The sequence below is a fragment of the Halichoerus grypus genome, chromosome 6, assembly GCF_964656455.1.
Source record: "Halichoerus grypus chromosome 6, mHalGry1.hap1.1, whole genome shotgun sequence".
Classification (NCBI taxonomy): Eukaryota; Metazoa; Chordata; class Mammalia; order Carnivora; family Phocidae; genus Halichoerus; species Halichoerus grypus.
The window spans coordinates 15,361,595-15,376,585 of NC_135717.1; the positions used below are offsets into that span (position 1 = coordinate 15,361,595).

At 57.8% G+C, this 14,991-nt stretch overlaps 1 protein-coding gene across 1 annotated transcript; it reads left to right on the forward strand.

The window, feature by feature from the left end:
* Nucleotides 1-1,098: 1,098 nt before the first annotated feature.
* On the forward strand, nt 1,099-14,263 carry GUSB (glucuronidase beta). Its single transcript, XM_036115284.2, has 12 exons — nt 1,099-1,364; nt 2,860-3,045; nt 3,362-3,543; nt 3,724-3,866; nt 4,291-4,478; nt 4,858-5,010; nt 5,147-5,325; nt 5,734-5,880; nt 7,878-7,962; nt 9,526-9,702; nt 12,059-12,194; nt 13,829-14,263. Exons 1-12 carry the CDS (start codon nt 1,164-1,166, stop codon nt 13,996-13,998), a joined length of 1,947 nt encoding a protein of 648 aa, XP_035971177.1. The 5' UTR covers nt 1,099-1,163; the 3' UTR covers nt 13,999-14,263.
* The last annotated feature ends 728 nt before the right edge of the window (nt 14,264-14,991 follow it).

Here is a 14,991-nt window from a genome sequence, read left to right on the forward strand (position 1 = left end):
AGCATATAATCAGCCACCCCTCACAAGCCCGGTGCAGCAGCTCTTTCTGTCCATGGGTCCTGTCCCTGTGCTTTAATAAACCACCATTGTTCACCAAAGACATCTCAAGAATTCTTTCTCGGTTGTGGGCTCTGGACTCCACCCCACTGAACCTCACCTATATTCCAAAACCCCCTCAGCTTCACGTATCTGTCAATGGGCTACAGATTATAAGGACATTTAATTGTATCTACATTCCCTTCTGGAAGCTAGGCCATTGATAGAAATGCTTTGTTCTTGTAAATTGCTAAAACTTATAAACTGAGGGAGACTCATGTCTTACAGGATTGTAATCTCTAGAAGCTAACTGTTTTTCCTTTAGGGCAGCCAGGAGTGCCTGAGGAATGTCACATATATCCCATGGGGGGGGTTGTTGTTGGTGGCGGTTTGTGGGGTGTCAGCTTCTGCCTGTTCTCAGATAGCTTTCTGCTCTTTCTGCTCAGAAGCCACTTGCTTGTTTCTTTACGACCCTGCAATGCCAAGAGGTAGCGTGGAGCCCCTGGTTAGAGGTTTGGGGCTCAGTGTGATGAGCGTCAAACACCATATCTGCACCAAAACCACTTCAAGATGGCCATGCGGTTCAGGACCTCACCCCACCTATATTCCAAAACCACATCAAGGTGACCATAGGTGGAGGCCTGGGGTCAAGGTTATGGCCGCACTGCGGACACCACTACGCATGGCTCCGCCTGGGCTCACTAGGTGTCCGGCCAATTCCCTGGGTCCCTCGCTGGCCTGTGGCCCCGGACCCGCGACCCCGGGACGGGCTAGCAGTCCCATTGGCCAGGGCAGGGCAGCGGGACAGGCGCAGAGCCGGGGATCTCTGCCTTTGTGGGCTGGGGCTGCGGGGGGGGGGGTCCCTCTCCTACAGGCCCAGCTTCGGGCTCCGGCCGGCCCTCCCCCGTCGTCACCATGGGGCCAGCAGGCAGTGGGTCCCTCCACAGGACCCTCCGGCCTCGGGGTTCCCCGGGACCTGGCATTCGCCTTCAACCAAGATGGCGCGGGAGGCTTCAGGCGGGCACGTGACCTCGCGCGCCCCGCCCCGCCCCGCCCCTCCGGCCTCCAGCGCAGCTCGGGGTCCGGCCGGCGGCAGTGGGCGGTTAGCGAGCCGCCACGAGGGAAGCATGCACGCGGGACTGTGGGCCGCGCTCGGCCCGCTGCTTTGGGCCTGCGGGCTGGCGCTGCAGGGCGGGATGCTGTACCCGCAGGAGAGCCCGTCGCGGGAGCGCAAGGAGCTGGACGGCCTCTGGAGCTTCCGCGCCGACTTCTCCGAGGACCGGCGCCAGGGCTTCGAGCGGCAGTGGTACCGGACCCCGCTGCGCGAGGTGCGGGCCCCGTGGGGAGGGGGCAGGGAGCCTTCCCCTGGGCCCTCGCAGCGGCCGGCCCGGAGGAGCTTACGGAAGGACGGGCTCGGAGGCGTGGGGGTCGGCCGGCAGGGAGAGGGACTGGGAAGGAGGAAATGGGCGGAGGGCCGGCCCCTGCTCGACCCCCGTCCCGTGGGACAGGCACCCGCGGCGCGGGCACCGAGCTGGGGGCGGGAGGAGGGGAGCTGGACGTCTTTGTCGCCAGCTCTGCCCTGGCTCGAAGGACCGGGACATGCCAAGGTGCAGAGAGAGGACGGGGCTTGACAGCCAGCTAGCCAAGGATCCCTCCCCGGGTCTCCCGTCTGGCTTGGCGTCGGCCTGTGTGTCCACTGGCCCTCGCCTCCCCTAGATCCGCTTTTCTCAGCGTTTGCCATCCGTTCAGCAGGGGAGGAAGAATGGGAGGCTGGCTGCCGGGTCTGTGCCTCACAGTTTCCTCAGCAGAGCAGCCCCTGCCCCCACCGCCTTCCTCTCTGGGCCAGTCCGTTGATCATCTTCCCCTTAGCGTCTAGTCTCCTCGGGGCCTCTTGCCTCCGGCAGGGTTGTGGCCCTGGGCTCACCCCTGTCCGCGGACTGCCATGAGAAAGCACTGCACCCCCTCCCCAGCCCTGGACACAAAGCACCCTAGCAGTGGATTTCTTATCAATATGCATCCATTCAGCCAATATTTGAGTCTCTGGAAATCCCACTTGAAGATGTCAGGAAGCTCTTCGCCAGGCTGCTTCCAGGCGCACTGAGCTATCTATCTGTCCTGTGCATGCCTAGCCTTCCACCTGAGGTGACCAAAGGATTCCCTGCCAGGCTCAGGTTCACCCGGTTGGGCCAGCTGGTCCTGAGGCAGTATCCCATGGGCCCCGAAAGGCCTTCCCTGACCCCTACAATAGTTACCTGCCACCCTCCAGACTCTTCATAGAGCTGATCATCTGACAGCAGGGGCCTTGTTCACGGTTTTATTCCTAGCACCTAGAACAGCATTGTGGGGGCTCACTGCACACAGTCCATTAAATGTCTGAGTGACCAGTGTCTACTTCATGGAGTTGTGAGAATTAAATGAGCCCCATGAAAGGCATCAGTCAGTTGCTGGCAAAGAATGACAATGGTGGGGCGGCTGGGTGGCTCAGTCGGTTAAGCGCCTGCCTTCGGCTCAGGTCATGATCCCGGAGTCCAGGGATCGAGTCTCACATGGGGCTCCCTGCTCAGCGGGGAGTCTGCTTCTCCCTCTACCCCTCCCCCCTGCTCGTGATCTCTCTCTCTCACTCTTTCTCTCAAATAAATAAATAAAATCTTTAAAAAAAAAAGTGACAATAGTGGGACGGCCTGGAATCCCAGGGCCTGGGAGAAATCATCTTGTCCACCTTTCTTCCTGCAGGCAGGGTTGCGGAAGGGACCTGGCCCCTGGGGAAGGGGGCTGCCTGGGTCCTAGGTGTCCTGGACCTGATCCCAGCCCTTCTCTCCGCAGTCGGGCCCCACCCTGGACATGCCCGTTCCCTCCAGCTTCAACGATGTGGGCCAGGATTGGCAGCTGCGCAGCTTTGTCGGCTGGGTGTGGTACGAGCGGGAGGTGACCCTGCCCCAGCGATGGACCCAGGACCTGGGCACGAGGGTGGTGCTGAGGATCGGCAGTGCCCACTACCATGCCATTGTGGTCAGTACAAGCACCAAGCAGGGCGAGTGGTCATGTGCAGTTGCTGAGCAGCTTGGGGCTGCCTGGTTCACAGGGGTCCCCTGACAGCCTGTCTGCTGGGGTGGATGGGGGGCACGCTGAGGCCCCGCACTGGGATTAGTGCCCTGGGTCGGGGGAGGTTTGCCTGATCTGTTCTGGAGCTTTATTCCTCCATTCGTGAGCCAGGTGGCAGCCGGCGGGGCCCTCAGCCCCCACCTACCGTACTTCGTGTGAGGGAGTGCCTGAGACGGCCGGCACTGACTTGCTCTTCCCTCCCCATATCTCCCTGTGTCTGCAGTGGGTGAATGGGGTGCATGTGGCGGAGCATGAGGGGGGTCATCTCCCCTTCGAAGCTGACATCAGCAAGCTGGTCCAGAGTGGGCCCCTGTCCTCCTGCCGCATTACCATTGCCATCAACAACACGCTCACCCCCCACACTCTGCCTCCAGGGACCATCCTCCACCAGACGGATATCTCCAAGTGAGCAGCACCCTGCTCCCCCCTCAACCCCACTCCCCACCCTGCCCACTGGTCTTCCCACTAGGGGCTGGGTGGCCTTAGCAGAGGTGAGGCCCTGCCTCTGGGAGGCCAGGGAGACATGTGAGCTGAGGTTGAAGGACCAGAGCAAGGCCCCAGCTGGGCGTTTTCCTCCCATCCTAGGTACCCCAAGGGTTACTTTGTCCAGAACACAAACTTTGACTTCTTCAACTACGCGGGGCTGCATCGGCCCGTGCTCCTCTACACCACACCTACCACCTACATTGATGACATCACCGTCACCACCGGCGTGGACCAGGACACTGGTAAGGGGCTCCTGGCAAGAACTTCCCTCAGCCAGGCCCCAAGTGGCTCTGCTCCCTGTTTAGAAAGATCTGCTAGGAGAAAGGCTCTCCCAGAATCTCTTCATCCTCAGGCTTCTCATCTACCTAAGAACAACTGAAATCCAGCCTGTCTGAACAGGCATGGGCAGCAGAAATCCCCCATCTGGTCTGACCACATTTTGTGAGAAAGTGAAGCCCAAAGAGAAGTGGGGCTTGCCTAAAATCATAGCTCTGGGTGAATAGCTCAGGATTCATGAGAATCCGTGTCTCTTCCCACTGGGCCGCCCTCACTTAATCTCCCCTGACTGCAGACTGAGATCCAGAGTGGTGGCCGCAGGCAGCTCTCCTCTGTGGGACCCAGGTTGTGTCCTTGCCTCTTTTGTCTGATCTTCCTTGTCCCTTGCAGGGCTGGTGGATTACCAGGTCTTTGTCCAGGGCAGTGAATACTTCCAGCTGGAAGTGCGTCTTCTGGACCAGGAAGGCAAAGTCGTGGCCCAGGGGACAGGGGGCCGCGGCCAGCTGCAGGTGCCCAACGCCCACCTCTGGTGGCCCTACCTGATGCATGAGCACCCCGCCTACCTGTACTCATTGGAGGTAATGGTGGTTAGGCCTGGGGCTGCAGCGGGCATTTTGCCCCCACCCGGCAGCCTTGGCTTCCAGTGGGTGGGGGTTGGGAGGGGTACAGGACAGATAGTCAGGCACACGTGGTCCTCTGAGCTTCCTAGTCAATTGGATTGCAGTGTTCCCAGCCTGGTCTTCTCAGTGCTTGGTGGGGAGGCCCAGTTTTGAAGAGCAGGCTCCGGGGGCAGGGTGGGGGAAGGTTCCTCCTCGCTAGTGGCAGAAGCCGGGGATTTCTGCATCTCTCTGCTTGCGGGCCCAGACGTGGGCCGCTGTGGGGTGGGGGTGGGGGGGCTTCCCGCTGAAGAGTGGGCTGTGTGGGGCTCACACCCGGTGCGGTGCTCTGCTCTCACAGGTGAGGCTGACTGCACAGGCAGCCGCTGGGGCTGTGTCCGACTTCTACGCCCTCCCCGTGGGGATCCGCACCGTAGCCGTCACAGAGCACCGCTTCCTCATCAATGGGAAACCCTTCTATTTCCACGGGGTCAACAAACACGAGGATGCGGATGTGAGTTGCGGCCTCCGGGTCCCTGTGGGGGCTATTTCCTAGCCTCACCTTCCCCACGAACCCTGAGGGGCCTGGCTTTAGCACGAAGTGCATCAGGACAGGGGGCAGGGGGTCACTGTACTGTGCTCTGGCCCAGATCCGGGGGAGGGGCTTTGACTGGCCCCTGCTGGTGAAGGACTTCAACCTGCTGCGCTGGCTGGGGGCCAACGCCTTCCGCACCAGCCACTACCCGTACGCCGAGGAGGTGATGCAGCTCTGCGACCGCTACGGGATCGTGGTCATCGATGAGAGTCCGGGCGTGGGCATCGTGCTGCCGTGAGTGCCCCCCCTTGCCCGCACGGCTCAGCCTGCCCGCCCCCCACCCCCCACCCCGGGTGGCAGGCCCTGCTGACCCGCCCCCTTCCCTCCCCCCGCCCGCACGGCTCAGCCTGCCCCCCCACCCCCACCCCGTGGCAGGCCCTGCTGACCCGCCCCCTTCCCTCCCCCCGCCCGCACGGCTCAGCCTGCCCCCCCACCCCCACCCCGTGGCAGGCCCTGCTGACCCGCCCCCTTCCCTCCCCCCGCCCGCACGGCTCAGCCTGCCCCCCCCCCCCCGGGTGGCAGGCCCTGCTGACCCGCCCCCTTCCCTCTCCCCGCCCGCACGGCTCAGCCTGCCCCCCCCCCCCCCCCCCGCCCCGGGTGGCAGGCCCTGCTGACCTGCCCCCTTCCCTCCCCCCGCGGCAGCCAGAGCTACAGCAACGAGTCCCTGCAGCACCATCTGCAGGTGATGGAAGAGCTGGTGCGGAGGGACAAGAATCACCCGGCTGTTGTGATGTGGTCGGTGGCCAATGAGCCCGCTTCCTTCCTGAAGCCTGCCGGTTACTACTTCAAGTGAGTGCTCCCGCCGCCCTGGGCCGGGTCGGGGGTGAGAGGTGAGGCCTGTGGCCCGGGGGACCTAGTGCCACCCGCCACGTTGGGGTGTCAACCCAGGGAGACCCACGGTCCCCTCTTCACACCTGAAATGAAGTCTGGAGTTCACTTATACCCGAGCCTTCGGGTTATGAAGAGAATAGCAGCCTGGCCGATGACACGGGGGAGGGTCCTTTATAAAAGGCTGTGTGAAGCCTGGCCTGGCGCTCCGGAAAGCCCGGGGAAGGGGTCCGGTGCGTGCAGCTGGGCGAGGAATCACCTTGCACGCGGCCTGGGGCGCTGGCGGTGGGGACCCTGGCTGGGCACCTGCTACCCGCTCAGCACCGCCCTCACTGTGCGTTTCTGAAGGGGTGAGGCGCTCGAGGCAAAAGTTCCCAACAACACCTGTTACCATCGTCTCTCCGTCGTTATGTTATCTCCATTCCTGGGAAATTTAGTGTATGTTAAAGCCGCAAAAAAACCACTTCGTGATGCTTTGGGTTCGTTTGTGAAGAGGAGTGAGGCTTTATAAAACTGGATTTTCCGGGCAGATAACCCTACACGGGTCTTTCGATGACATACATGTTGTAACTATTCTAAAGTGACATTGTTGGGCAGGATCAGTCCAGCTCAAGCTCAGCCCCGCTCACCAAATGCCAGTAGCCCCTCCCTCCCCCACCAGCATCGCAGTGCACAGAATCCCCACTTAGGGGCGTCCCGACAATGGGGCCGGCGGGGGTGGGGGGTCCTTGGTGCCGTGTGTTCCTTACGATCACGGTCACGCAGTTGTAACTTAGTCTGCAGAGGGGGGGTCACTTGCTGTGGGGGCAGCTGAGGCTGGCCCAGTGCCGCAGGGCGCTGTGAGCTGAGCTGGGGTAGAAGGTGCGGGGCTCTGGGCAAAGGACAGCTCTGGACACACAGCCCAGAGCCTCGGGCCGTGCTGAGCCAGGGTTGGGGGCCAGAAGTTGGTCGTGGGGCGGAAAGGAGTGCAGGTGCCTGCGGTTCCCACAGGCTGTTCTGGGGGGTGCCGAGAGGGAGGTGCGGGATCAGCGGGGCGGCGGGGAGGCAGGCAGGCCGTGGCTAAAGCCGCCTGGGCCTGAGGAGCTTCCCAGGGACCCCCAGGCTGCTTCAGGGTGTGGCTTTGGGACTCGAGGTGAGGGATACCGTTCTGGCTCGAGGAAACCGCAGCCCTCGAAAGAGAAGGGCAGTGTGGGGAGGGCGTCAAGGAGAAGAAAGCTGGCTGTGGGAGGAGAGAAGCAGGCTCAACCGTGAATGGGGTGACCTGCACTGGGTGGCCTCTGACAGGTCCCCGGGCTGAGCCCCGACCACAGGCTGGGCCCTCCGTTGGGAAGCCTCTTCTCAAGGTCCCTCCCTGATGACACATAAATGCCGTTTCTCCCGAGTCTGGGCTGACTCACCAGTGTCCATTAAGTGCCCTGTTACTGCCTCCCCGAGCTCCGGGCCTCCCCTTCGTGGTCCTCCAGCCACTTGTAACATCTGTGGCATTCCCTCGGCCACACTGCCCCACCAGGCTGCGGACGGGCGAGGCTGTTTCAGGCTCCCGCAAGTGCCCCGTGCACAGCCCGCCTCCTCGCACACACCCCCGACTTACTTGTTAAATTTGGATCTGTGCTGGTCCATACCGCACGCGTTCTTGTTTTCCAGAGCTTTTTCAGAGATTCAGAACGCAGCTTCTAGCCACACCGAGCCCGAGGCCCCCAGCTTCGGGTGCCTGCACACCCCTGCGAGGGTGGCCCTCTCTCTGGGGTGGGGCGGGCGGAGGGAGTTGGGGAGGGAGAAAGAAAGATGCTGGGGAACATGATCTAAGGCTAGAAGAACATGTTTGCTCCCCTAAAGTACTCTTCAGGGTGGGGAGGAGAGCAGGGGATTGGCTGGGAGATGGGATGGAGAGGGAGGGACGGCTGTACCAGGGCCCTTCCCGGACTGACCAGCCCGTGTCTTCTGCCCTCCGTGGACAGGACGCTGATTGCTCACACCAAAGCCTTGGACCCCTCCCGGCCCGTGACCTTTGTGACCAACTCCAACTATGAAGCAGACCTGGGGGTGAGCCTGGGGGTCTCTGCACCACTTCCCTGCCTGTCCTCTCACCTTCCCTGATGCTTGCTAACATGGGCTGCTGGGAAGAGCCTTGAGCAGCTGGTCCAAACGCTTTCCTAGATGGTCTTCAGGTTAAAGAGAACTAGCTGCTTAGTTGCCAGGCAGTGTGACTTCTTAATCCAGGGAGGCTGGGCACAGGGAGGTTTCACTCTCAGTTCAGACTCAGCGTGTGACGCTCCTCAGCTGAAGAGAATTACGGCTGTCACTGGCCAGTGTTTCTCCAACCTGGCCGGTTGTCAGAACCACCAAGGGAAGCTCTTTGTAAGTACAGATGCCTGGATTCTGAGATTTAGTAAGTCCAGGGTGGCAGTCTGAGTTTTTAAAAAGCTCCTCAGCGATTCCAGTCATCACCTGGCTTTGGGAACCACGGGCGGGGATCGAAGGGACAGCCAGGCTCACCCATGGCTGGAGAGCAGCCCCTCGGGAACGACGTGTTGTGTTGTACTGAAGCTAGAAGACATGGGAGCAAGAAAATGCTTCTTCACGAGAGAACTCAAGGCCAGTCCTTAAGAGGAAAGTGCTACGGAAGGAGGAAACATCTTGTGGAAAGAATGGAGGAGAAAATGCAAGAGACAAATACCAGTTGGGAACTCTCATTTTAACATGGACGGGAAAAGGTTTGTATCCCTGGTGTTTCCCTTGCCGTCTCTCGAGAACACCCCCTTCAAGGAAGCACAGAGACTGGCAAAACTCCAGCTTGGCCCAGGCGGGCGTGGACGTTCTCAGAGCCCACGTGGCGTCTCTTCTTGTCCTGGCCTCCTGTGTGGATGGGGCACCCAGTGCCTGAGCCTCAGAGGGTCGCCACACTCCTGGTGGGATGTGCCATCCAGGCACACGTGTCCCCCACAGGCGGCCTCGTCCTGCCTCCTGGTCTGCCACCGCCCTTTGGGAAGGGGCTCGGTCACCTGGGAAAGTCGGACCACATCAGTCCCAGGGCAGGCTCTGGAGGTTGGCATTGGTTCAGGTGCTGGGAGGGACCGGCTAGGGTTTGCGGCTCTGTCCTGAGCACCGCACTGTGTAGACACAAGGCGGCCCTGCGCATCCGCTCTGCGACGCGCCAGGAGGGAATTTTCCAGCCACTCTGCGGCCCGCGGCACCAGCTCACAAACAGCATGGTTAACCAAGGTCTTTGTGAGGAGAAAAACTGCATCTGTCCTTCAGCTGGGAACCTTTCTCCAGGGCCAGGTAAGGGAAGGCCAGTGTGACGGGAGTGCTGCGGAGAACCAAATCCGTGTCTCAGGCCCCGGGCTGCGCCGAGGCCGGCTCGGGGGCGCCTCTGTGCCGCTCAGCCTCCCGGGGTCCGGCTGCGGCCGGGTCAGGAGCATCAGTCCGGAATTAGAGCCTTGCCCGACTCAGGTCACTTCTGCCTACGCTTGCCACACACGGGCGCACCCAAGTCGTTGTCTGCGTCCCCCTCCTACCTCCTCTGCCGGAAGAGCCCCTGAGTTTGGGAGCCCTAAAGCTCTTTTACCTTCTGGTTCGTGAACAAGTTTAACGCTCTCCTCCTAGGCGCCGTATGTGGACGTCATCTGTGTGAATAGTTACTACTCTTGGTATCATGACTACGGGCACCTGGAGGTGATTCAGCTGCACCTGGCCACCGAGTTTGAGAACTGGTACAGGACCTATCAGAAGCCAATCATCCAGAGCGAGTACGGAGCAGGGTCCATTGCAGGGTTTCACCAGGTAAGTCGTGTAGAGTGTTCTGTTTATTTGTTCACTCTCCAGGACAGGGGTGTCACTCATTCCCCCAGAGGCTAGAAAGGTGCTCCTGTCCCATCCCTCACTTGTGCTGACCATCTCCCCGCGATTGTTTGGGCTCACACCAGTCTGTCCTCCAGGGCTCAGGCCTCTGCCTCGCTCGCCTGGTCCTTCTTCTGGCCTTGTCTCCAGAGAGCTTCCCGCTGGCTGCCCGAGTGGTCTCCTGAGCAAATCCAAACCTTGGGAGTCCTGTCACTGGCGTCCCCTGGCCCCCCCCCGTTAAAGCCCCAGTCCCTGGCCAGGGCAGTCGGTGTGCTTTGCTTTCCGCCCTCCCCCAGGTCGTCGTCCTCCTCTGCCTTCACTCCGGGTCACTGGACTGTTCTCATGGTGCTCGTTGGCTCCTGCTCGGATGTGGGCTGTTCCTTCTGCCTGGAACGCCCGTGTCAGCACCACAGTCGCTGACGCCTGGATTCTTACTCAGTGTTCAGGTCTCAGCTCTGAGGTCCCCTCTTTGGTGAGGTTTACCCCGCCTGCCACAAGCAGAGGAAGCTGTTCTCTGTGCTCAGTCTCCGTCTCAGCGTTTCTCACTGGGTACCATCATTATTTCTCTGCCTCTGTCCTTGACCAGACTTGGGCTCCAAGAGAGTGACTGAATCCTATTTATCATTGCTTCCCAAGCCCTCAGCAGTGTCCGGCACTCAGTAGGTGCTAAATAATACTCGTTAAGGAAATGAATGAAATCTTGGAGCAAGGTTTAATCACTAGCATTTTCCCTCTCTCTCCCTTTTTTTAAATTTCCTCATCAAAGATATGATGCGTTCTCTTGTGGGGATTTTTTCATGTGGATTCTTGAACCACGGCCAGCCCCTCGTCCCCGCCGCAGCCATCCCAGACTCACCTGTCACGAGTATCGGATTCCCTGTTGACACACAATATCCTTATCCTTCCTGTGTTGAACAGCGGCCCCTACGGACTATATTTTTCTGTTCATACCCTTAAATCCATCTTGCTTACACAGAATGCCACTTGTACAAACTGGTAGAATAGGGGGAAATAGCTTATGAGAATGGTGTATATACATACCAGCTCTTCATCTTTGAAAAGGTCACGAACTCTGAATGTTTAAGCAGCTCAGTCTGGATCTGGCGCTGATAGAACCGTTTGCTGTGATGGCATTTTTCTGCAGTGTCCAAAAGGGTAGCCACTAGCCACGTGTGGCTACTGAGGACTTGAAATGTGACTAGTATGACCGAAACGATTTAGTTTAATTCAGTCTTAAGTTTAAAGAGGTAAGTGTGGCGAGTGTTAGGCCAGGCAGGGCTGGTAAGAAAATCTGCATATCGCCCTGCCTTCAGCTTCCCTCTGGAACCAGAACAAAGCATGGCGCAGCAGCACCGTGACATCATCAGGGCCTCCCGTGTAGCATTTTAACCCTTCTCGTTGGGACAGAAGTTCAAAGCCTGCAGGGATTTGTTCTCCTGTAAAATGACTGAGATGCTACATCCTTGAACATTTAAGATTGAGTGCCCCCCAAATTCCCATGCGATGAAAACTCGGGCTCTGTGTTCCAGGAACATCTGAACGATCATTAGGCTCATTAGTCCACCACGTGTAGGTGCTCTTCACCAAACACTGAATGAGTCCACAGCAGTGGCCTCTGGCTTTGTTAGAACCCTTCTCACCTGCGCGGTGGGAGCTTGCCTGTCCCTGTGGGGCGCCTCTCAGCCCCCCTGCTAACCATCCCCCGGCTCCGGCTTCGCACTCTCCCGTTCACGCTCGTTACACTTACAGCTCGAGTCTGTCTTGCTGCAGAGTAGAGCCGGCCGGGGCAGGGCCGCTTGCCTTTCCTGCTCGTGGCTTCGTGGCCAAAGCTGCCTCGGAAGCAGATACTATGGTTATTTGTGGGACGGGTGGAATTGCTGGATAGCAGCTGCTTCCCCAGAGCAGGCAAGATGAACGTGAGGGGAGTGCAGTGAGTCACCGTAGTTCTCCAGTTACGCACTGGCAGCTTCTTAAAACTTGAGGTTTCAATTTATTATTCGAAGACTTATTTTTACTTCCCGTGTAGCTCAGCTATTCACTGCACTGGTGAATAGAGACGGAAGAGTAAGATCAAGAAAACATCGAATTCTGTTGCTAAGTGAAGCAGCTACTAATTCAGGTTCTTCACCAAAAATCTCTCTTCTTTACTCCGGGCTGCCTCACAGCCTGGCTGTATCCACCACCCGTGCTGCAGTCACTACAGCTGCTGTGGAGATGGGTATTTTGGTCACCGGCACATGGGTCTTTGTTTTTATCTAACGGTTCTGCCTCTTCAATTCTCCCTGGCTTTGAATTCCAGGACCCACCTCTGATGTTCAGTGAGGAGTACCAGAAAGGTCTGCTGGAGCAGTATCATTTGGTTCTGGATCAAAAACGCAAAGACTATGTGGTTGGAGAGCTCATCTGGAATTTTGCCGATTTTATGACTGACCAGTGTAAGTGGAAGTCTGGGTTACGGATGTATTTTGTTGCTCATTTTTTCAGGTTGGCCTCTTAGTTCAGGACGTTCGGTTGTAAGGACAGTGGAACCGAGGGGGAAAGCTCTAATCAGTGTGGGCGACGAGACTTTTCTAGGAGAAGCAAGTCACGTTTAGGAAGCAGCACGCACTTGCCTACTTCCCACATCATTTTATGGTTAAAAACAAGCAAACAGGAGAACCTATTATCTTGAGGCAAAAATGACCAACTTAACCTTTGTCCATTTCACAACAGGGTGAGGAAAAAGTGGACCTTGTATTGGATTTCCTTGTGGGATATGCTCATTATTCCAGAGTAGGGTACAAAGCCCGGGAAACTTAGGATATGTCAGTGTGTTTTACGTTGTTCACTTGTGAGAGGCAGGTTTACCAAATATGAGTAAGTGTCACAGTGTTTTGGATGTGGGAGGCTCTGTAAGTCTGCATGCTTTCTGAGGTGGGGAGAGATGAGGGTCCCTTCAGTTAAGTTCCAAATGAATATATCCCATTTCTTTCCATTCCTCTAGGTATTACTACTTTCCTGATAGACCATAAATTTAGCATAGCAATCTGGGGAGGTGAGGAAGGATTTGGTAGTAGTGGGAATTATTAGAGGGAAAGACAGGGCCTTTGGAAGGTGAGAATTTAATTAAGAATTAGAATGGAGGGCGCCTGGGTGGCTCAGTTGGTTAAGCGACTGCTTTCGGCTCAGGTCAAGATCCTGGAGTCCCAGGATCGAGTCTAGTACCGGGCTCCCTGCTCGGTGGGGAGTCTGCTTCTTCCTCTGACCCTCCCCCCCTCATGCTCTCTCTCTCTCTCTCTAATAAATAAACTCTTTAAAAAAAAATTAGAATGGAGAGGGAGGTAAAGAGAAAAAGGAATGAGAACACAAGCCTCCCCGTGTTTGGCAAATGAGATCAATGGCTTCTGCAGCCTAGTTTCGTGAGTGGGCACATTGGCTTTGTGCAATAAGAAATCAGCTGTGACTGTGGACAGATCACCCAGCTCTTCCATAAGCCTGCACGTGGGGATAAACCACCTTGCAAGCTGATGTAGGAGTTCATTTGATAAGGGGCTTGGCATGGTGCCTGGCATTGGCTTATCACGGAGAGAGCTTCCCGTTTAACGGAGGCTGCGGTTTCACGAGGGGGTAGGCGGCAGGTGTCCCGGGAGCCCGGGGCCGGCTTTGCCGCCCTCCCAGCTTCAGCCCCGGCAGGGCAGCCGAGCGGCCTGCAGCAGTGAGAGCCCGGCCTCGCCGGCTCCGGCTCCGGCTCCCGCCAGATTGTCTGTTCAGGGCCTCCCCGGCCTTTCCGAGGCTAACTCGCCCTCGGCCCCCCGCGCCAGCTACCGGGCAGCCGGGTACGCATGTTTCGCAGAGAAAAGAATACGTAATTTTGGGCGTTCTTCCCCTAACAGACAAAAGAAACAGCACCCCAGGGCGCTGAGGTGGTTTGGGGGAGCAGCAGTACGGGAAGTGGGCTTCGGACGCCTCTTCCGACCGAGCAGGCCGAAACTGTGAAAGGGCAGTGCTGTTGAGCGCCCAGCGTGGCTCCAGCCTGGTCCCCATTTGGCCCATCAGAAGGCATCTGAAACTCCTTCTGCCTTGTTTTTAGCACCGCGGAGAGTATTGGGGAATAAAAAGGGCATCTTCACTCGGCAGAGACAGCCAAAAGCCGCGGCGTTCCTTTTGCGAGAGAGGTACTGGAAACTTGCCAATGAGACCATGTACCACCTGTCAGCAGCGAAGTCACAGTGTCTGGAAAACAGCCCGTTTAGTTTTTAAACCACAAACCACCTCTCCTGCCGCGGGCGGCTCTCAGCGCCCCTCCCCAGGCAAGGGGCCGCCTCCACGGCGAAGACGTCGAGCACTTTCTGGAGCGTGCGGGGCAGACTGGGAAGTTTCTGGCCCGGAGTTTGTACTAAGTCACCAGAAGGGAATGTGAGAGGTGAAGATAAAGGCTTTTGTTGTATGTGAATCAGGAGCTGTCTTTATGGAAGTGGCCATAAAGACATAAATTAGATTGAATAAATCTATAAATTGAATGATCTATACTGCTGGAAGGCATCTGAAATTCTTTTTATGTGTCAGGCTGTTTTCCCAAACTTCACTGTGTTCGAGTCTCGAGAAAGCCGTGCTTCCACTCACACCCATCAGAGGTGCTGCTTACAGACTCTGCTTCCACGGGACCGGCCCCGCGGCCCTCGGGCCACCCGTGCTTGAGCCGCAGACCAGGCGCGTGAGGAACAGACAGCTGCTCTTCAGCTCCGCAGAGGAGCTCCAGTCCCGGGGAATTCACAGAAAGTGATTATTACTGGAATAATGAGCAAGGTCTGTGTACCAATTTCCACAAAGTTGTAAGCTAACAAGTAAGCGTAAGAAAGGTAAGAGCTGAGGAGTGTCTGAATCAGAAGGGAGCTCAGAGGTTGCCGACTCTTCCAGGACATGATTCCAGCCTCAGCCATAGTCTAGTCTCGACAGAAGTGGACAGATGGGTGTTAAAGGCCCACTGGTCCCATCACATCCGACTCCACTGAACGTGACAGGACCTTTTTAAACAGGCTGGGCCTACAGACAAGTACTCTGGGCCTTTGTACCTCTGGGTGAGGCCACCTGCCCTGCTCCTGGGGGACGGTCTTTGGTCTTTCCCTGTGGAACCATTCCTCCTCCTCTTCCACAGCCTCCATTCAGCCGAGTCAGGTACACTATTCCTAAGATTTCAGTATCCGTCCTGGTTTAAAGCTCACTGCTTTGGAAGAAGACTCCTGTTGGTGTCCA

Bases quoted from the DNA above. Each gene is read 5' to 3' on its own strand.
- GUSB (XM_036115284.2), top strand. From the start codon at position 1,164: ATGCACGCGGGACTGTGGGCCGCGCTCGGCCCGCTGCTTTGGGCCTGC. The intron at 4,479-4,857 runs GTAATGGTGGTT...CTGCTCTCACAG, and splicing joins CCTACCTGTACTCATTGGAG to GTGAGGCTGACTGCACAGGC. The intron at 12,195-13,828 runs GTAAGTGGAAGT...CCTTGTTTTTAG, and splicing joins CGATTTTATGACTGACCAGT to CACCGCGGAGAGTATTGGGG.